Source organism: Bombus pyrosoma, linkage group LG6, assembly GCF_014825855.1.
Source record: "Bombus pyrosoma isolate SC7728 linkage group LG6, ASM1482585v1, whole genome shotgun sequence".
In the NCBI taxonomy this organism is placed as follows: Eukaryota; Metazoa; Arthropoda; class Insecta; order Hymenoptera; family Apidae; genus Bombus; species Bombus pyrosoma.
The window spans coordinates 10,812,452-10,834,897 of record NC_057775.1 but is presented as its reverse complement, the minus strand read 5'-3'; the positions used below and the strand labels follow the sequence as shown (position 1 = coordinate 10,834,897).

At 33.8% G+C, this 22,446-nt stretch overlaps 5 protein-coding genes across 9 annotated transcripts in view; 3 read left to right on the top strand and 2 right to left on the bottom strand.

The window, feature by feature from the left end:
• Positions 1-7: 7 nt before the first annotated feature.
• LOC122568449 (gonadal protein gdl) lies at positions 8-1,216 on the bottom strand. Of its 5 annotated transcripts, none has more exons than XM_043728173.1 (2): positions 1,079-1,216; positions 8-614 (listed from the first exon to the last, which is right to left on the bottom strand). In XM_043728173.1, the coding sequence occupies exon 2, from the start codon at positions 586-588 to the stop codon at positions 64-66; it is 525 nt and encodes a 174-aa protein (XP_043584108.1). In that variant the 5' UTR covers positions 589-614; positions 1,079-1,216; the 3' UTR covers positions 8-63. The 5 variants fall into 5 exon arrangements, with proteins under 5 accessions (XP_043584108.1, XP_043584110.1, XP_043584107.1 ...); XM_043728175.1 differs by having other exon boundaries at positions 1,039-1,154; XM_043728172.1 differs by having other exon boundaries at positions 943-1,084.
• Positions 1,205-5,843, top strand: LOC122568437 (protein SMG5). Its single transcript, XM_043728138.1, has 8 exons — positions 1,205-1,431; positions 1,973-2,195; positions 2,308-2,472; positions 2,557-2,825; positions 3,047-3,227; positions 3,308-5,027; positions 5,112-5,447; positions 5,533-5,843. Exons 1-8 carry the CDS (start codon positions 1,358-1,360, stop codon positions 5,598-5,600), a joined length of 3,036 nt encoding a protein of 1,011 aa, XP_043584073.1. The 5' UTR covers positions 1,205-1,357; the 3' UTR covers positions 5,601-5,843.
• Positions 5,844-6,179: 336 nt separating this feature from the next.
• LOC122568444 (ubiquilin-4) lies at positions 6,180-10,970 on the top strand. The gene is made up of 7 exons (XM_043728161.1): positions 6,180-6,990; positions 7,109-7,304; positions 7,435-7,723; positions 7,816-8,484; positions 8,571-8,697; positions 8,766-8,898; positions 9,392-10,970. The coding sequence occupies exons 1-7, from the start codon at positions 6,889-6,891 to the stop codon at positions 9,466-9,468; spliced, it is 1,593 nt and encodes a 530-aa protein (XP_043584096.1). The 5' UTR covers positions 6,180-6,888; the 3' UTR covers positions 9,469-10,970.
• Positions 10,971-12,193: 1,223 nt separating this feature from the next.
• LOC122568132 overlaps positions 12,194-22,446 on the top strand; it is a 39,863-nt gene continuing 29,610 nt past the window's right edge. Inside the window, exon 1 of the mRNA XM_043727510.1 lies at positions 12,194-12,571. The gene's annotated coding sequence lies outside the window, so the exon portion shown is untranslated. The remainder of the gene's footprint in view (positions 12,572-22,446) is intronic.
• LOC122568135 lies at positions 12,644-18,650 on the bottom strand. The gene is made up of 4 exons (XM_043727514.1): positions 18,341-18,650; positions 17,871-18,073; positions 14,928-15,242; positions 12,644-12,698 (listed from the first exon to the last, which is right to left on the bottom strand). The coding sequence occupies exons 2-4, from the start codon at positions 17,957-17,959 to the stop codon at positions 12,644-12,646; spliced, it is 459 nt and encodes a 152-aa protein (XP_043583449.1). The 5' UTR covers positions 17,960-18,073; positions 18,341-18,650.

Below are 22,446 nucleotides of genomic sequence, written 5' to 3'. Positions count from 1 at the left end.
TTTAACATTTCATTTGATGAAGTAGTATAATTCTTAGAAAGTAATAATTTTATGAGTTATATATTAACTTGGAACCTCCATTTTACTCAGTCTAATTATGAAGTCACACAATCTCATTTGGACTTGAATTTCTATTGGATTGTTGGTAACATAAAAGCCAGGTACACCAGCTTTTTCTAAAATACTTTGTTGATCTGCTACTTTTTGATCTAATTGTAGAACTAATTTCATATCCATTTGTTTAAGCTCCTCTTTGTGTTTTTTATATAATGTTACTTTCATCGTTGTTCTTTCTTCATCTGTGTATGTTGATGATAATGATTCTTGCATTTCGATTTTCTGTTGATTTAGTAACTGAAGACGTTGTTGAAAAAGATGTTTCTCTGTAACATGCTGTATCTCCATTAATCCCTTAACAATTTCAAATATTGTATCATTCAGTAGAGAATTAGCTAAACCAGATAATAATTCATAGGGAAGACGCATTTGATACTTTGGAGGAAGTTCACCAGCCATGTGTTGGAGTTGCTCCACTAAAAAATACAGTTTTCTCTGAAGATCTTGTGGAGTTGGAGTAGCTACATCCATTGTTTCATCATCAAAAATCACAAAATCTAAACAAAATATAGACCATATGCATAAAATAAAAATTGATAAAATCATACTAATTTTAATAAATTTATAGCGACATTATATATTTACTACATATATTTATATGTTAAAAAGTACAAATGTGGTTAGGTTTATATCTGAAGTCCTTTTATTAAGAATATTTTGATAAAATTTTCGTAACAATATTAATTGAAAAATAACTTAAAATCAAAGTAGATATCTAAATAATCAATAAATCATTTGCCTTATTGAAAATATAAAAATTCTGATTAACATTGATTGAGTTAAAGCCTTGTTTACAATAAGTAAACAGTGAGCAGTAAATGTTACCTTATGCATAGCAGACTATAAACCATTAAAAATAATTTTTAGAATAGAGTTTCAAACATTTTCATATTTTTAGAATTGATAAGTACTGTAACTTACACTTTAAATGAATATTAAATTTTCAAATTTTTCCACTTACTACTTATATAATTTTGAAAATAATTTCAATTGGCTATTTGGCAGCACTGTTGCATAAGTTTTCCAGATGATTTTTCTGCGACAATCATCATAAGCAAACTGTACGTACATGTACGTACGTGTAATTGTGGTAAGCTCCGCAGTTCGTGGGAGGTTTCTGGAGTTAGGCGAGGGCGAATGTCGAATTTTCTTACCGTGGGACGGAGATGCGCGTGTCAAAAGACCGCGGGAAAATGAATAATGACGAAGCGGCCAGGAAGTGAAAAATGATCGAAGCAAAATGAGGAGAACGTATAACGCTGCAGCAGATGTCCGAACGACTGATTCTCTCGAACAAACAAGACGTTTGCACAAGTAATATAAAACTACTATAACATATGAAATCATTTTCTTTCTACTATTTATCTGACATTATATTTCGAAACAATTGTTCATGTTACTACACATCCGAATTCACCTTGTGTTAACATAACCTATATTTCGTACATGATGAATCTATTGGCGCGCTTTTATGTATATAGCTTACCTTTATTGGTTAGAGAATCTTCTCCATGTAAATATTTATGCTATTTGTTTGGATATTTAACGCGAATTAGTTATAAACGTAGGAGGAATTCATATATTTGCAAAGTATAATTCTGCGTTATATAAGACTGATTAAAAAATTCATTAATATAGTTGTAATTGTACCCATTTACTCGTCTCTCCTTAAATTTATTTGTGATTAATAGTAATTGGTTCATTAGTATTGATAATAAATGAACCCCTCTGTTGAAAATTTTGCCATTTCTGTTAATAATCAGATTGAATTTTTAAAGATGTGTATAATAATTATCAAAAAATTAAAAAGAAAATATATGTGCAATTAACGACCAGGATTACATTTGATTACTAGGGGTATAACAGATATTGCCAAAAGATTGGATGAGCAAAAGAGTCGTGCATTAACAATAACAGATTTGTTTACCCCTTCAGGGGAAGGACTACGGGTGAAGCTTAAGGATTATTGTGTAAGATTAATAACTAAAGATCCTGTTGAGTATGCACGTAAAACTGAAGAATTACTGTGGAGAAAAGCATTTTATGATATTGTTTATGCATCTAAAAAATTGCGAAAGGTATCAACATTTATGTGTTACATATAACAATGATAATTTATAATCTAACATCCTGTCTATTATATTGCTTTCATAAAGATAATCTTTGTTATTAATACAAATCCTATTGTAGGGTAATGCATGGACTGAAACAGAGAAAGCAATGTTATCTGTCCACTTGGCAGTAGGAGTTGGTTTTTATCATCATTTTATATTGAAACTACAACTAGAATATGGTTTAGATCTAGTTGGTGCTATTGATTTTGCATATGTACAAAATGTAACAGGATTATCAAGTGTGAGTCTCTTTGAAAATAACTTATGTTAGTATATATGTTATATGTATAGGGTATTTAAAAAAGATTGTTTTGTATTTTATTAGGTGAAGAGTAAAATCAGCCAATCTAAACATCACACTGAAGAAGCAAAACAATGTGTTATGCGCCTAATTCATAGAAGTTTGGTATGCCTTGGGGACTTAGCTAGATATAAATTAGAATTAGATCCATATTGGGATCCATTGATAGCAAAGAGGTATTATAAAATGGCTATAGCAACTGATCCAAATATTGGAATGCCTCATAATCAAATGGGTACTATAGCAGGCAATACAAATTATGGTCTTGATGCAGTATATCACTATATGAGATGGTTAGAATACCTTATTATTTCATATTCAAATAAAAGCATAAGATTAATTTTTTTCCATAATTTGCAAGAAAATTCATATTTCAGAAAATATGAATATATAAGTTTTGTAAAATCTAAAATACATGATTTAAGTTTTTAAAATTTATTATGTTTTTATAATACGTCATACAGATTAATAATATGTTTTACGTTGATATTAATCAATAGTAATTATTTTATAGCATTTTATGTTCTGAACCATTTGAAGGAGCAGAGGGAAATTTAAAAAGAGCCATTGTTACACACTCTATTTACACAGATGAGAAGTATCCTACACATGTCTGTGTCTCACGATTATTTTCTCTGTTACAATTATGGGATTATGATGTACCAAATTCTGATCGGATAAATCAAGAATGCCAGGTATATATTTACACATGAAATTTCTCTTTTTATACGTATATCATAAAAATGGATCTTTATTCTTACTGCATTTTCTATAGGATCTTTTAACTAATATTGAAAATTGCTTGAGTACAGAGCAATCTGAGCCAAATAATACTAATACTATTACCAGTACCAATGATAAAGAAAGTAATATCGAAGTATATCTCCAAAACTGCAAAAATGAACAGACAAATTACTTGACAGATGACATGATATTCAAGATTGTAGCTATATGTTTGATGTCCATTTCTAGGTTAAAAAGCAAAGAATCTAGCGAAGTGCAAGGCGTTGTCGCCATAACTTTAGCAATACTGTCTCAACTAATACAATTTACAATAACTAGATTACAAGAATCTTTTATAGATTTGTCACTACCCAATATAGAAGTATCAAACTCGAAAAATAACGACTGCAACACCGAGTCAATAGATGCGGAAGATAAAGATAATGCCGTAAAACAACTAAATTTCGATGAAAGTAACGAATCTAAGATTATAAATGATAAAAAAGCATCTTTCGAAAAAGAAAGTGTAGAAAACAACAGTGACATTCAAAATGGCTCGCGAAAAACACGAGATAAAACTAAAAGTTTGCTCACGAAACTTCGAAGACGAAAGCGGAGGAATAGCAGTGATTCAGATGCGAGTGACATTGATCCAACTTTGGAATCCTCTAGCGATGAGATAAATTCTGATGTTTCTGAAACAGAGGACGATATATTAAGCGAAGAGAACGTATTATCAGAAGACGCGTTGTCTGAGGACATTACGGACGACGAAGGTGCACCTGTGCAAGTAAATCAAGAAGATATTGACAACTCTGAAGCGAAAAAGATAAATGGACACATAGAAATGGAAAGAAAAAGTGAAACGCCCGAAATGATCACTGAACAGGTACAAAATGGTGAGCAAACACTTAATGATCAAGTTGATAAAAAAGTTAATGATAAAGATTCTTTAGCTAATTCTGGAAGTATAGAAACCAATTCCAATAGCACGTTTGATGAAAATAGTGCCTCATCGAATAGAGTAACATACATTGCCCAATCAAAAAAAGAAAATTTTAAACCGGAAGATGTGCTGAATATTATAAATGGAAAAGAAATACTGGCATCTATTAAAATATGTTGCGATTGGTTGAAAAGTAATCCCGATATTATACGAATATGTGGAAAAAGTTCACGGACTTTATTAAAACGTGTTACAATTTTATTAAATTTAATCAATATAAATACAGAAACGCTGTTGAAAAATTTTAAGGATGATAGTATGATTTTATCGAGTGCAGATAAATTGAAAGAATGCGTTAAAATAGTTCCGTTACCGGAAGATATTGATTTAAGAGGGTTGAATCTTTTGGAAGATGCCCAGAAGTCTCTGAATTGGAAGATACTGCATAGACATAAGATGAATAAGCAAGAGGAAACCTTATTGAGAGCACTAAAATTAATCGAATTTGGACATTTTCTTAGTTCCATCGAGGACGCAGGAGTGAAATATGAAGAGGCGAAACAATTATTTGTGATGATTGATTTGAATACTTCTAATACAAAAAATAACGGTAAAAGTTGGGATATGGATCATTCACGTGGAAAATTAATGAGACATATGGGCAAGTTATGGTTGAAAGCGGAAGTTTGTGCTCTAGAGACTCGTTTAAGATCTAGGCTTATGTCTCCTTACTTGGTACCTGATCATGAGGCTTTATCCAAACATACACCGGCTCTAAAGCGTTTGGTGTACGCTAAGAAATTTATTGTTGTGATTCCTAGTGTCGGTATGTAAACAAAAATTTGAAAAGTGAATTATATTTTCTTCTCTCTATAATTGTTTTAATTGAAAACAATAATGTACTTTTCAGTTGTTTCTGCACTGGATGAAGTAAAACGTATTAGTGGTAGAGCAAGAGAAGCAACACGTTGGTTAGAAGCTCAATTGAAGCGTGGCTCAAGGTTTCTTCGAGCTCAAAGACCTCACGAGCGTCTAGCATTACCGTTTATTAAAGGACCAAGACCAAAGGATAAAGAAGCATGGTTATTTTTCCAAATTATAGAGTGCTGCCACTATCTTACCCAACAGACGAAAGTTGGTATGATAAACGATGCAGAAACTCCAGTTGTGACATTACTAACTGGTTGTAACCCAGATGATAAAAGAGTCTTCACTTTTAGCCCTGAGGGGTTGGCAAAGAGTGCAGGTATTTTCAATTATGACATTTTATTAAATATCAAAAGATATTTTAGACAAAAATAATTCTTAACGAAGTGACTTTTTAATTACAGGTGTCAATATCGAATATATTGAATCATTTCATACAAAGTGGAAGGCATCAAGTAAAAGTCATGGTTGAACATATTGGATTAATGGAAACGATAATCTGCTGCTTGCTCGTACTGAAATGAAAGGTAAAAGGGACTTGGCCCTTCTTAAGAGCTACGTATACGGCGACGCTGCGGCATCAGCTGAGCGGGCGAGACAGAGAGGGCTGGAAACCCATAAAGGAAAATCGACGGTTCTCCTGCAATAAAACCACTGGATTAATATCTATCTTCTTTTTTCGTGAATTCTAAATAATAAAATGGTTTCCTTTTAATTATTCATATTGTCTTTTATGTTAAAAAGAAATTGTATTTTTAGGTAAATATTTTTCAATAAAAATAAACTTGCCTTCGCAATTTTTCAATCCTTTGAAAAAAAAGGGGAAATTGGTATGAAAATTGAACTATTATCGTATTAAGTTGTTATTATTTAATAATAAATAAATAAATAATTTTATTGAATTAAAAATAATTATGTTATTACGGTGTAATATCACAGAATTTATTGTTTCTAACTATCCAGTAATAGGATTTCTTTCTAGAAACTAATACGTATTGTAATGAATTGTGACGTGTGATACATTATCATTATCGAAATATTACATCTACAGTACTGTGTAAAACAATCTTCTAAATTAATTGATAAATATTTAGTTAATAAATTTTATGTATTAATGATTTTAATAATAATTTTGTTAAATATATGTTTTATCAAGTTATTGTTAGAATGTGAGTACTTCTAGATTTCACAATTTCTTCGTAAAATACATCATTCCTTATTAGTGATACAATATATACATATCTGGTAGATATTTAATACTGAAGTGACACATAATCAAACTCGTGTTAGTATTTTAAAGTTACGGTAGTGGCAACGCAACATAACCTCTCAACACAACGATTCGTGATTTTTTACAAATAAGACGATATATTTTCCAGTAAGATTGTTACTTTATCATCTATATATTTATATAGAGATCGTTTAACGAAACGATAGAATTATTTTCTCGATGAATACGGTATGTTTTAATGCTTAACGAAACTGTATACGGGTGCTTGACATATCGTGTACTTTTCATCGTTTTGTACGTTATGGTTCATAGAATAGTCGCTCAAGTTGACCCTTCTATGTGATCTTTATAGTTTTTTGGAATAACTGGTGAACAAAATTTAGCGTAGTTGTTTCGGGAATCGGTTCGTAAAAGAAATTCCCGTGGTGCAAAAAAAGAGTTAAAATATTCAAGAAAAGTGGTGCGCAATTGGCCCTCGACGAGGGAGAATCGAAAGCGTCGAAAGTAACGAGTCATCTACCGATTCAAGATGGCAGAAGGCCAGGATACTCGAAAGAAAATTACTGTTAACGTCAAAACGCCAAAAGAAAAACAAACCGTTGAGATCGAAGAGGATGCGAGTATTAAAGATGTAAGATTTTCGATTTTATATCTCTGTAATTTCATCAGGAATTGGTTTTCCAACTTAAATAACATAATTTGTCATTGTTGGGTTAGCTCTAATAATTATTTCTTTTTAAAATTTTTAGTTCAAAGAAGCAATTTCGAAGAAGTTTAATGCTCAAACAGAGCAATTATGCCTAATCTTTGCTGGAAAGATTATGAAAGATCACGAAACTCTGAGTACACATAATGTAAAAGATGGTTTGACGGTGCATCTGGTTATCAAGGCACCACGTACTCCCACTAATCAGAGTCAAGATTCTACACCTCAACGATCACAAGGTATAAAAGTATATGGATCAAGCACTGAGAAATACTTAGTTTCAACTTAGTTTTAACTGTATTCTTCAATTATTACTGTGTTATTCTTATTAATATATATATATTTTCTCGTTTATTTTGGTTTATATAGCTGACATAAATGCTAGTCCTTTTGGATTGGGAAGTTTAGGAGGACTTGTAGGTCTAGCCTCACTTGGTTCAGGGTCCACTAACTTTATAGATTTACAACAGCGTATGCAACGGGAGTTATTGTTAAATCCAGAAGCATTGCATCAAGTACTTAATCACCCATTGGTGCAAAGTTTAATGAATGACACAGAAAGCATGCGCAACTTGGTTGCAGCCAATCCACAAATGCGAGAATTGATGCAAAGTAATCCAGAAATTAGTCATATGTTGAATAATCCTGAATTGTTAAGGTGAGAATGAAACCATTCAAAATATAACAAGTTTTAGACAATGTGATTTATCTTATAAATATATATAATACTCACATTATATGCCTTTTTAGACAAACAATAGAGTTGGCACGTAATCCATCAATGCTCCAAGAATTAATGCGTTCCCATGACAGAGCTATATCTAATTTAGAAAGTATTCCTGGCGGATATAGTGCACTTCGTCGTATGTATCGTGATATTCAGGAGCCCATGTTTGCTGCAGCAGCCAATGAGCAAAATCCTTTTGCGGCGCTTGTGCAAAATAATAGTAGCGAAGATAGTCAGAATAATCCACAGCAAGGCCAAGAAAATAGAGATCCATTGCCAAATCCTTGGTCTCAGAATCAAAGTGATTCTTCAAATCAGCAACCACAACAGCAACAACAGCAGCAAGGGAGAGGCCTTTTAAATTCACCAGGAATGCAAAGTCTTGCAGCTCAAATGATGGAAAATCCACAGCTGATACGAAACATGTTAAATGCTCCATATACAAGGTCTATGTTAGAAGCTTTGGCAGCAGATCCAGCTATGGCCAATAGGATGATTTCTGCTAATCCTTTTCTTCGAGGAAATCCTCAGATGCAAGAACAGATGAGAGCCATGATGCCAGCATTTATTCAACAAATGCAAAATCCTCAAATTCAAAATGTTGTTACTAATCCGGATGCTTTAGCTGCTATCATGCAAATTCAACAAGGCATGGAACAGTTACGTACTGTTGCTCCGGATCTTGTTGAAAAGTAGGTATTTAGTAACATAAGTGTGTTTTATACAATTTTATATCATATTAGATATGTTTGAATATTGATTAATGTATAATTTTTAGTATGGGTTTGACTGTACCGCCTACGACTACAACACCTAGTGGAGGTACAACAAATCCAACGCCACCGGCGACGGAATCATCAGATACGAATCAACAAGACGCATTCTCCCAATTTATGGCACGCATGGTAAACATTTCGTATGGTTACGAATGATAAATGTGGCAGGAACTGGTTACTAATTTTATTTTTGACAGGTATCGGCGATGGCATTAAACCAAGGTGTAGAGGTGGATGGTCAACCTGTTCCCCCACCGGAAGAACGTTACAGGGCGCAATTAGAACAACTTACAGCTATGGGTTTTGTTAATAGAGAGGCTAATTTACAAGGTAACAAAATGCATATTTTTTTCCAACTTTCCACAATCATTATTTCGAATACTAAATATTTACATACATCTTTAACGATATCGGCATGTTTTTCTAAGGAATTGTATCTCAGTTGTATGGATTTTTATTATAGTTCAATTAAACAGTCATATATATATTTATTTCAATGAAGTATAGTAAAGAAATTTGATCTTCAATTGGTTAATCAGCTTATATTAATATATTCTATGCTCAGAGAAAGGTAAGCATTTTTTCAGAATTTCTAATTCGCGAGTGAAAAAAATACATTAGAATATTTAATCAGAGAAAAGTAGCACATACGTTAGAATTCTTGTACTTTAATTTAATTTTATTTTTGCTAATTGGGATAGGCTATTAATAACCCACATGACAAAACGTGTTGATAGAAGTATAAAATATATACTAATATATAGCATACAGTTTATACTAGCATAATATATAATATATGTTATTTTATGAATGTTATTTTCAGCACTAATCGCCACATTCGGAGATATAAATGCTGCTGTTGAACGACTACTGTCTAACGGACAAGTGTCTATGAGCTAACCACCAATATGCAATACTGTTATTCCATTACTATTTCTAATCTATTCCTTATTTACCTCTTACAACAGGCGTAGTGAGAGATATTTGAGGTAACTGACTGTCAGAAAAGGAAAAAAAACAATTATAAACTTCTACCCCAACTCTTGACAGAATACACGCTACCGACTCGTTTAATATGCATTTTTTATTTTTGATTGGTACTTTTATCATATTTGGTGGATATAAGTACTGGTATCTAAATGTTTAACTTGTTACACGATATATTTCACTCTTGAAATTTTCTAGTTTAATTCTGTATTCTGTATTTCTCGATGTGCTCTAAGTACTAGATAGCTCTGTTAATGTATTTCGTCGGTGTAAATTTGTTTATCAGATATTCAAGAGAGAGAGAGAGAGCGAAAGAGAGCGTGAGAGCGAGCGAGAAAGCGAGAGAAAAAGTTATATTAGATCGTAATACGAAGGACCTACCCTTCTTCTTTGTTATATTGTACATTTATGGTGTTTCTTAGAAACAGTGGAACCTGCATGGAAAATAGATTGCCGTTAAAATAAATATGCTTCTGGCTTTGATCAGTCGATTGTAAATTTCAGAAGGAGAAAAAGAGTCATTTTTTTGCTTAAATGTACGTAATAATCATATTAGTAAATGTATTGCATGAAACGTTTATATGTTTGTCATATACAAAAAGGTATGTTGTCATATACAGGCATGTTTGTCATACAAAAATAGCTATGGGCTAATTATTGATTGCTGAGTAACATTCGATGTATAATAATAAATGACTTATTCAAAAGCAAAAAATCGAGAATCTCGAGCTAACGAATAAATTCGTAACACAATTTATTCTTTCTGCTTAAAGGAGAAAGTGTTCGGTGATCCATTAGTGTTTTCCATGTAAGTTTTGTATGTACGGCGATAAGAAGCGGAAGAAGAACACATTCTTTTCCTTATTTTTACCTCTTTATGCCGACGCACATTGTTTTTCTTTTTTCTCCCCTCCCCCCCTTCTCTCTTTGTCTTTTTTGTTTCCTTTTCTCTTTAGTTTTTATGTTATTAAAAAACAACAAAAAAAGAAAAGTATAAAAATGTACTACGCATTATATGTCCTTAAGATATAAATTTAGAGATTTGTAGCGTGATGATCGAGAATTTTATGGTGTAGGTTGTTTATAGAGAAACGCGCGAGAAAAAAGATCGATTATAAACGAAAAAAATATTACATGTAAATGTGTTAAATTGGAAATGTAATCATCGGTTAGGTTTAAGGACGTATGAAGGAAGAAAAGAACATAGGTAATGTTATAAATTGTCATTATCGAAGGAAAAAGAAATGAAACGCAGTTATAATTTTAATATTTTCGATTGTATGATTATATGATTACATAAATACCTATGCGCATTATAATAAAGTTTTATCTGTATTCAGTAAATCTTCACTAAACAAGGTATTCTGTACAAGCGATTATATCACAAAATAAAAATTATGTTTCATTCATATTAACTCAGTTTTTAAGTATGAAGGTATATCTAAAGGTATTATTCGATTACTTTAGCAATACACGTGAGTGGATGATATACGAATATAAAACATATGTTTAGGAATAACATAGACTGGAACCTATGTAAAATATACATTTTAAATCGAATTCACATTTTAGTAATCTTTTACCAGAATAACGGGATTCATTATTATTTTACTATCCCCCTTTTTACAAAAAATATTGCTATTATGCTTTAAATAATTTCTTATTACATTCTATAAAAAGATATTTCTTGCTTTTTCTCCAAAATTAACAGTAATAAATATTTATTTCAATATCCCTCCATTAAACTATCGAAAGTAAGATTACCAAAGAATTTGAATGCTTACTATAAAAAACATTTACATATGTATATATTATGTGTTATATAAAACATTTTAAAATTTCATTATCATTGTAATGAAACACGATTATATTGATAAAATTTGAAACCAGTCCGAAAATGTATATAGACTTTTGTCGGTAAAGTCATTGTCATAATACCGACCTGTCTTGCGCATCCAGTCTTACAGCGCGCCAATTTGCTTGTATCATGCAACATATTCCTTAATCCATGTCAATATTAATTGAACTTAATCCAAAGCACTACCGAGATTGTAACGATGTATATGAGTAGATCATAAAACATGAATGTCCAAGTAAACTGTACGATATGTATGAACTTTATATATATATATTTAAAAATTACATCATAAACATATATATATATATATATAATAATATATAAAATAATGATCTTTCTTAAAAGTATTTTAGGATTCAATTGCAAATAGCAGCTCACGAAAGTATTCAAATTGTAATGAGACATGACTATAATTAAATCTCTGTATGTAAAATATTTCGTGTGACATACATAATATGAAGTTCTCAATATTTTAAAAATATTCAAGAGGTTGGCGAAACATAATTTTCGGTTTAATCGGCAGTGTAATAAAATTTTGAAATGGTTTTCCTGTAAAAAGTGGAAATATGATTTATCATAATTTTCCCCCTCCCATGATCTTATAAATTAAGTATTTACATAAAATACCCATAATATATTATGTACCTATAAAATATTTCTATAAATGTTCAAATACTTTGATGAGCCACTATAAACATAAATGTACAATCTGCCCATCCCCTCCCTTTGTCGCTCACGAACTGCACTATACTACGATCAGTCGGTTGGCGCGGCGGCGATTCAGTCTGTGTTGATCGGTCGCACGGTTCGCGTAGAGGAGTGTATTATTGCGAAGTGTGTATATAACGCCGGTTTTCCAACGTAATTTCAGTGATCTCGATTCGAGACACACAACGCGATCATAGGATTGATATTTACTTGTGGTATGTGAAGAACCCTCGTCGGAGTCTGCGCGCGGGCAGCGCGGACGAATCGCGTCGCGGGCATGCCAGCCCGCTGAACCTCTCACGTGTTCATTTGAATTTTCGAAAATTGAAGCGAGTAGTGTCGGGTGGTGTAGGTGTATGGTTTGTTCGGTGCAAAAGGTGGTGATCAGGCCCAACACGGTGCATTCTCGTCTTCGAAAACGTTGGCAGAGCCAGCGGAATGTGGCACGAGGTGAGTTAGCAGCCCGCCCGGTTTCGCTGAGGCCAGGGACGGATCTTCATAGGCCCTTTTTCTTTTCTCTCCCTATTTCGCGCTTTCTTCCAAATCCTCCTTGTGCTGCGATAATATCTTTTGATTACTGAAATGTAGTTAATTTTATGTTTCGATTTGCAAATGAAATCATGCGAAGCATATAACAGTATTTACAAAAATTTGCCAGTTATGATTGGTATTGGATTCATTCCCATTCATAACTATTAGGACATCTGCTGCTTTTGTACGTAAGGCAGTATTCGATTATGTCAACCAGTGAAAATAGTTATGTTAAAATAATGAATTAGTTTCAGAATCTCTCGATTAAAAGTTACTGAAAAGTTTTTAAATAAAATTAGACAGGAATTTTTTATTAAAATCTAAATCTAATATGAACCAAACAATAATAACTTATATAATAATAGTATAATATATATAATGATAGTATAATATATATAATAATAATAATAATAGTAATAATAATAATAATAATAACTTCGTAATGATTATTCGGGTTCGCCTAATTTTTTGTAAGTGTCCTAATATTTATGAACGAGGATGTATATTTGCGTATCTGCTTCAGATAGCATAATAATGATATAACCTGTTGTTACACGATGTTTGGAATTGTGCCTATGTAACAAAAATGAAAATATTAGGTTATAACGTAAATTGGTCATGGTTTTATCTTTGTTTGTAAACGAAGAAAACGAGACGAATGTATGTTACAATCTAATAATAACATGTCGGAAATTGTCACGTGATCAAAATGTAGATATGTTTATCACTATTCTTTTTAATTTAAATCTTATAGTTAGTAATTTTAATTTGCATATTTGGATTTTGTATTCATTGAACTTTTTTTATTTGTGTTATGTATTGTGTTGTGTGCAGTTGGTATATAACTGCAAACGAGTTTCGCTTAAAACATACTATCGTTGTAATGAAAAGAAAAGTAATGTTACGTTTGTAGAGATACGATCGATAAATACGTTACGTGCCAACTGCTTGACGAAAAACTTGAAAGATATAGTGCATCTCAAAGATACGTTATTATTCATACGCAGAGTTATAAAGATGTTATGATAGAAACTAACGATCGATTCATTTTTTGAATAATTCATTAATTAATGTTTTCCTTTTTTATTATAAAAAAAGGAGAAAAATTAGCTGACAACTATTGAATAATCCATCTTTTCAATATTTAACAAATAGCGGTTATTTAAAAAGCATTGCCAAAACAGGTTTCAGGTATCCATTTTAAAATAATCGTCAGATGATTCACAAAGATTTATGAACATTAATAAAATGTCTTTACAATTTTATAAATTGGTGTACTTGCTTGAAATTTTAAAAGATATGCTTGTATATAATTAGGCATCAAGATCAGTGTATTTAGTAAAAAAATATGCACTATGAAGTACTGAATGAAGTACCAATGTTTAAGATTGTTAAATATATTATCTTCTCACTTTTAAGTGTAATTTGAACAGTGATCTAATTTCTGTGACACATCATTACATGGTACTATTCGATTTCTACAAACTTTTAGGATTTTTAAAATGGTGGATAATCCTATACTTTTAAGATGATTTAAAATAATCGAAATAAAATTATGTAACATCTAAAAGTAAGTTTATAATCAGTTTTTAAGATTGTAGTTAATATTAAATTACACCGTTTATATTATCTATCGATAAATACGTTGAATAAATTTATGCCACAACTCACGTAAGAGTGATCGATTAATAATAAAAGAATAGAATTTTGAAAAGAATTGGAGAATTCCATTTATGCGATAGACAGGTGCTTTAGGCAGAAGGTTCACGGAAAATATAAATAATGGGGTCATATACGAGATTAGCTTGTTCTTTACGTCATTACTGTAACTTTATTTTCTTTGTTATATTTCATATCTGTGTCAAACATAAATGACATATTTTTCCCTTTTTAAGTAGTATAGAGATTACATTTTCATGAATATTACATTTTTTGTCATGTGTAATGACAATTATACAAGTAATTGTTTTATTAAAATTTTTTAAAAATTAATCATATATTTTTTGAAGTTTTATTTTAGTTAATAATATAGCAAAATTACAGGGTTTATGTATGAAGCTATATATATATATATATATTACAAAGCTTATTATCAGAAACAACCGTCTTCTTAATTCTATTATAGAATATATTACATTCTCTGTAACTGCACCCTTTACGCATACAAATGTAGTATCGTAATATGGCATTAAACAGAGATTAAATTACATTATTATAGTCAAAAGATATCAGAAAAAACGAGATTGATGGTTCCCCGTGATTTTCGAAGACTTACGTCGTCCCTGGATACGGTGAGAAGAGGTGGCCTCGCGATTCGTGTATGCAAGATATTTTGTACCCGTTACTCCCTCGAACGCATTCCATCTCACGCTGTTGAATCGTGGCGAAGATTAATTTGTCTTCGGACGTTCGAGCGCTAGACCATACGCGGCGTTTCTTCCATTTTTGTTGGAACGCGCTTCTCCCGTGCCCTTTCATCCTCCATTTGCATCCTCTGCGTTCTTCTGAATGTTTTATCGACTGAGGGATTTCTCTCACTGCGTGTCGATAATTTGATTTCGTGGTAATATCGATTACATCGCATTTACACCGTAAAGAAATTGTCAATTATTTTCTTCCTGAAACAAATCACTACTTAACAGAGTTACAAATTTATAAAAGGATCTGGAATAGCTCACATATTAGGGAGATATTTATAACGTTTGTCGTATCGTAGGATAGCAAATTTAACGAATATTACGTAGATTTGACTTTGCCTAGCAATGACGGTAATCTATTTTGGAGATTGAAGATTTTTACAATTTTATTATCGTTCTTTTAGAGGATCAGTTATGTAATCCGTAAAATTATCGTGAAGGAAAAGATGCTTCTAAGCCTCTCTATTAAACAACACATGACACGCGGGATCCATTCATCGTGTATACCATTGCGCTTTTATCTTGTCACCTAATTGAAAGTATGAATAACTGTTGCTAGCGTACGGGCTGTTTCAACACACGTGTACTATTTAAATTTGCGCTTGAATCAATGATTCAAGGTAATTATACAACAATTCGTATTTCGATAACTCACCGATTCTATAAAAAAAAAAAAAAAATAAATGAGATATAAAAAAGAAATAGAACATAAAAATATATATACATGAAGTTTTATGTGGACTTATTAACATTTATAAAAAAATATATGTTGGTACCGAAATTCAATGTCGTCGAAACTACATATCTGAATTTCATCAATTCCATCAGCTTTCATCAATCTCCAACATAGGTGAGGAGACATATATGCAAAATGACACGATCCACAACAGCGAAAAGGTATCAAATGAGGGCAAGGAGAATTTCTCGATTCAGTTAACGTAGAACGGAGAAAACAAAAGTATGCTGTCAGACGTAGGTTGAGCCCTGCTGATGAAGGTATACGAAGGTTATGCTGTAGCAAAGGCACTCCTTAGTTCTGGCTCAAGGTCGGACTATTAAGAGGCTAAAGCACACCGACGGGTTTACGCCGTTGTTACGAAGAACGACTTGCCGCGACGCGGACTTCGAGTTAGGAAATAGTGAAAAGGGCGAAAACCCAATGAACAAACTTTACGTGCGGGAATCATGGTTATCCGTTCGTTGCGATTACATCCACTGTGTGGCGTTCTTTGATGTCTTCTGTGAAAGAGGCTACGATGTTCCACTAACATAATCTTTTCTGTTTACTATTTTTATCAAAGATTTACATATTCTATTAAATTTGTTATCAACAATTTGAGATTGCAATAGATAATTACGTTCTAAAGTATTTCACATTTGGTTTCATTTTTGAATTTGCCGCGCCGCGTCTTCTTCCTATGTGTACACATACGAGAAATAGGACATATTATGAATATCGATAAGTATTATTATTTACGAACGAGTTAATAAGTCTCGATTATTTTTTTCTATATAATATCGTCTCTAACTAAACATATATAGTTCTTCCTCAAATTCTTCCCCGTTCGAATTTCGGAAGCCATTTCGAATCTGAGATTTTATGACATAAGTATCAAACAAGTGACATCACATATTTTAGCGCAAAATAATATAATGTACTTCCTCCTATTTTTACACTATTAGTACAACATCGAGTCGTTGATTATATTATTCGTTAATGGATCGTGAATGGAGACTAAATTTTGCCCAAGTATTTGGTTACAGCAACCGTGGATGGCGTTCAACATTTTACAATTACATATTTATTGTAGAAAAACAAATGTTAATGAGAGCTGATCGTTGGACAAGGGTATTCATCTTGACTCCAGCTTGTGGCTGAATAGCGAGTATTACCATTCGATACTTCCTGTGCTTGAATATATCCGCCAATGCAAATGTTGTAAATAACAGTTGGGAAAGAGTGAGAAAGGATATTTATACAAGGTGTCCCAGTAATCATAGCGAAGATGATAATTCTATGTGAGAAAATGAATTGAACATACGAAATTCAAAATGTTTAATATCAGACTTTGAAAGCCTGGATTGTTGTAGCGTTTGTTGATATTAAGTTGATCTTCTTAAAAAGAAAATTCCACGTGAGAAGATTTTATTCTAGATTTTCATCTGGTTTTATCGTATAGAATCATCCCCTTCCTGGTTGTCCCATGATTACTGGGACACCCCATATACAGTATGAGGCTAGCGTAATGGTTTCAAATTTACGAGGTACACGCCGGTTGCGTCCGCTCATCTCATGTTTCCAATAAAACGTTGAAAAGTCGAGGAAACTGGGATCTGGCCTTGGTTCGAACAACCGCCCCGACCTTGAGCTGCTCACTAACTGGCCTGCAGTCGACAACGAACTAATATAATTTTATTATTTATTAATTAATGATATTCTTCTCCATTGAGATATGATATCTCATTTATGAAATATGAAGTTATTTGAATTTAAATTCATATTGTGATCCATACATTGGTTGATACAATTTAGATTATGTGAAAAGGAACACAAAATTGTCCGTGAAAACATTGCGAAACGAGAATCATCCCCGTAAAAATGCATTTTATCACTTCACCTCTATTTGTATAATTCATATTCTTGCTCGTCTCTGGACGATTTGAAAGGCGCCAAATAGAGCAATAGAAGCGGAAGATACGGGAACGAGTGCAAGAGAAACGGAAGCAGAATGAAAAGTGATCGCCTTAAGAGGCGCAAATGCCAGCAAAACGTCGGGTTACAGACCAACGTGATACTTGCCTCATCGTCGACTTGTGCGGTCGCTTCACGGCAATTTTGTAGTTTTCCTTTTTCCCGCCATTCCTGTACTATACCTTCACACGCGTACATCCTGCTGGAACGTTACATTTGCCGCGACTTGTCTTATGCGCAAATCTTTTCTAACATATGTATTATATACGATCTTCAACAAATCGAATGTCAATTCGCCATCAACATTCCCAACTGGAAAGAGTAAAAGGATATTTTCTTCTACACTATGTACTTGTACATAAGCCTCTCAGAAGCCAAAATGAAAAATCAACTTTACTTTTCATTAATTTCTTAATCTGATTACATAAGTATATTATTATTTAATTCTCAAAAAAAATAACTTATTTACTTTCTTTGTTCAAAAAAACACCTATAGGTTCACTTATTCGTAAGAAGAAGATATAAATAACAGTAAATTCTAAGATAATCGGTCGAAAAAAATTGCAAATGGAACGTTACGTTAACGCAAGGTTGGTCCGTAATGGACTAAGGCGCGAGAATCATCCCCAATTTCAAATTAATCTTGAAACCATTTGAACAAATTCGTTGAAATGGGAAAAATTAAGAAGAATAGCAGCGCAACCAATGGAACTGGTAGACACGCCGGTTTCGCAAGCGGTCGCTCGAAAAGGCAAGAAGAACTGTCCGGCGGCGTACTGCTGATCATTTACAGAGAGAGTCACTCTCGTTGACGAGCCTTCGCGTTACTTCTTTTTCTACCGCGGCGGCCTTCCATATCCCGACGTCCCATCGAGAAGTCAACGCGTGCACGCACGCGCTACAATAACCAAAGAGGCCGTCTGCACATGCCAGCGAATTTGATGTAGTGCAACCTTTTGTTGGTTGGCTTCTAATCTCATAAATTACACATCAGAAAGTACAACTAAAAACACGCAAATCGATCCTTAATGAAGCTCTGCTTATTTCTTAATGACAAATATCTTTTTCAACGCGTTATAGAACTTATTTTTAACAGAGGCGAATCAACACATTAACGAGAGAATATACATATAGAGAATCTAAACAAAGAAATTATTATGTCTAAGAAGTTACTCGGGAGTGAACGTGAAACGAGTTACTTCGTCTTCCTTGGTTAATCATTAGTATCAGTACGGTAGAAGTTAGTAAAACGTTAAGTAAAAGAGAAATTAGGTAAGTAAAACCAATCGTAACGAGAGAGAAATGATCTTGATCAGAGCTACACGTGGTTCGAGTACATTCAGATATTCTCGCTTTGATCTATTTTCGGCTTCTTCGTCCTGCAAAATAAACGGATATTAGCAAGCATTCGTGACGAGCATCTGTTTAGCGTGTTTCGCAAATGCGTGCGAGTGCTTCATTTGTGTGCATCGCGTGCCTCTACCAACCGCGCAAGTGGCTCACAACTCACAACATTCGTACTGCCCCACTTACCGACATTGAACTAGGGGTTATTATTGCCAAAGTGGAGATACTTCGTTTTTATATATTTTCGAATAACCTAATACATTTCTTTAAACTATTGCAAAACAAGATATATTGATTCACATCTGCAGAGAAAGTTACTATGTGAGGCATCTGGACGATAGAAGCTAACTCTTCCCTTGTACTTGTATTTTGCTTGTATTGTTAACCAAGGTTACTAGTAGAAGTTTATATAGCTCAGCTGGTAATCAAGTTTACTTTGCGAGACTCTACTTTTGTGACTTCTCGAATGGTTCTCAGAGATGGTAACCTGAGTCGCTAATACAGCAATTTACGGTAATAAGCTAGAATGGTTCTAGTCACACTGTCTTGACGACAGTCGGACATTTGGAACTTCTTTTATTATACAGTCCTGGACTCTTTTAATACTTACAAGGGAGTCGCCACTGGAATAAATGCTTTTTGAATGGCACGATGTGCACGAAATTGCAGGCATTCATTGTTGTAAAGGAATATTTCACTGGTTAGAATATGTTTATGGAAAATAAAACGGACTTCTCGAAAAAGATATTGAGTATATTCTTTAAATTTTTTAAAATTAATTCGCAACACGAATTCGATAGAATTCAATAATGTAAATTAACAAGGTTAAATATTATAAACGGATCGTTGTGTTAACTCAACTTCGGCTCTTTATGGGTTAGCACTGATCGCCAAGGAGTCGAAATATTTCTCATTCAGCGAATAACAACACCTAGCGTCGTTCCAGACCCGATACTACGAGATGTAACGAGTCCGTTGGGACCCACGGTTGGGCAACGCTGACATAGAGCGGCAGATAGAGAGGAGCTGAGAAGATTGCGAACGATAGAAGAGGAGAACAGAGAAATCGTGGAAGGAAAGAAACGGAAAAGACTATGGTGAAGGAGAGGAAACGAAGAGAACCGGGGCCCAATGTCCATTCAGCAGGCACCTGCCACGTTAAATTCAACCGAGCCAGGGCTGGATGGGTGCTTCCTTCGAATGGACTGGCGTGAAACAGAAAGAAAGCAAGTACTGTTCGTGAAAGTTAAAGGAAGAGACGCAGTCGGGCCGGATTGTAGTGGTGTTGGAGGAGGGTGGAAGTGGAGGGGGTTGAAGACGCCAGGAACAGGGATGGAAGAGAAGGTGGAAGAGAAGAAGAAGAAGGAAGAAAAGACGCCCTGTAGGTACATCTCTCTTACATCACTCGTTGCTCTGCTCGTTCTTCCCAACCGTGTGTGGACCTGACTAAAGAAAATAAGCGCCAAGATATCACGCCGATAATGTAACCTCAACCTCTTCTTCGTCTGATCTTCCTCTATTCGATTCTGCTGTTGATCGATCGACATTTTTCCTTTTTATCTTGTCATGGCTAGCGTAGTTATAGAAGAAAATTGAAAATTGAAAATTTTGATAATCTTGTTTGATTTATTAGAAATTTGGAATTATTTCTTTGGACTCGTTATTAATTGTTTAATCTTTCTTAGTGGAATGTTAAATCTTTCTCTCTTGACAGTCTCTTAATAAATGTCTTTAGATATCAACACTGGTAGCAATGTAACAAATAACTGCTATCACTAAAATTTCAATGAATAATCTCCAACCCTTTCACGAATTGAACCTCATCCCATCATCATTCTCCCCAAACTTGCTACTCCAGCTGTATTAACATCATCACGATATTACTCTTGGTATTACACTTCGCGCAACCATCATCCTCCAAATGGGTGTCGTAAATTGCTCATCTAACCTCTATTGTCCTATCCACCGATTTCTTTTTCACCAATATGGCGGCCTAGCGAAAGCCAGTCAGAAGCATCCTCTTACCGCTGATTTGAATGAAATATTCGATGGCTCGGCTCTCCTATTAACTGGCTCTTTAAGAGCTTGGCGATGGTATACTGTTATAACGGACGGAGTAATCACACGGTCATACATAATGTTTCTTTCAATGGCGTGTAGTCGCAAAATTACATTCGCACACGAGCAACGTACGCTAGAGGGCTGTAGAACAAGAGAGATGGAGAGAGTAGAGGGAAAAAGGCGGTGGAAGGGGGAGGAGGATCGTTGGCCGCTACCTGCTGGCTCTTACAGCGGCGTCAAAGCGCGTCGGGATCGCCTTCGAGCATATTTCTCCGGTGAATTTCGCATAGTCATTCCAACAATGTGGTTACTTGCATCAATAACCCCGTCTTCCTGTGTTTTTGCCCAACGTTTACACTCATTATACTCGTTCGCGAGGCCACTTATCCCGCAACCGCATAACAAATGTCTCCTGGCTCTCCCACAGGCGTCGCTCCTTCCTCTTACGCATGTTTGCTTTTTCGAATACCTCGCTAAGATAACGCGACATTGATCACTGCCCTCTTTCTATTTTTCTCTCTTTTTTTCTTTCTCTTTTTTTTGTGTCTGTGTTAGTATCGTATTCGAGTTCTAAATAGATAATCGTAAATGTGACAGTGACACAGTAAAGAGAAAAGAATCGTAAGATGGAGAAGCCGAAAGTGAGTCTGGTATCGTCATCGGGTATTTATTTACTTTGTAGTGTAGTCATTTGTGAACAGGATGAGTTAAGTGATTATTGAGATACTGCTGCGTCGTAGGAAGTTTAGACACTTAAAAATACATTAAGAGGTACCAGAAACCTTTAGCACAATAATTTACCAACTAACAAGATTAGGGAATTGATAAGATGAAAGTTACAGATTAGAAGATTCCTTTTTGATAAGTTTGTAATATTGCGACAAATAAGATAATCTGTCGTCTAGTGATTTGTAAAATTTACACGTACAACTTCATTTATTTTCTTACCAGTATCTCGATTGAAATGTAACATTCTATTACACACAACGATAAAACGACGAACACGTTATTCATTATTTTTCCCCAAAGAGATCTCTCTCGAGATCCTCTTCGCCCAGATCGAGTTTCCTCAAGCTGATTTCTACTCATACGAGCATAGCTCGTTCGGTGTACCATGTGTCCCAGAAATTGGTTAACCGATAAACAAACGATAATTTATATCTATAGTTAATGGAATCATTTCCCTCCCTTTCTCTCCTTTCATGATCGCGCCCGATCGCATGGTTTGAGGCATGCGAGCCAACTGTACCTTGCAACTGTTATCTAGGAAACGACCT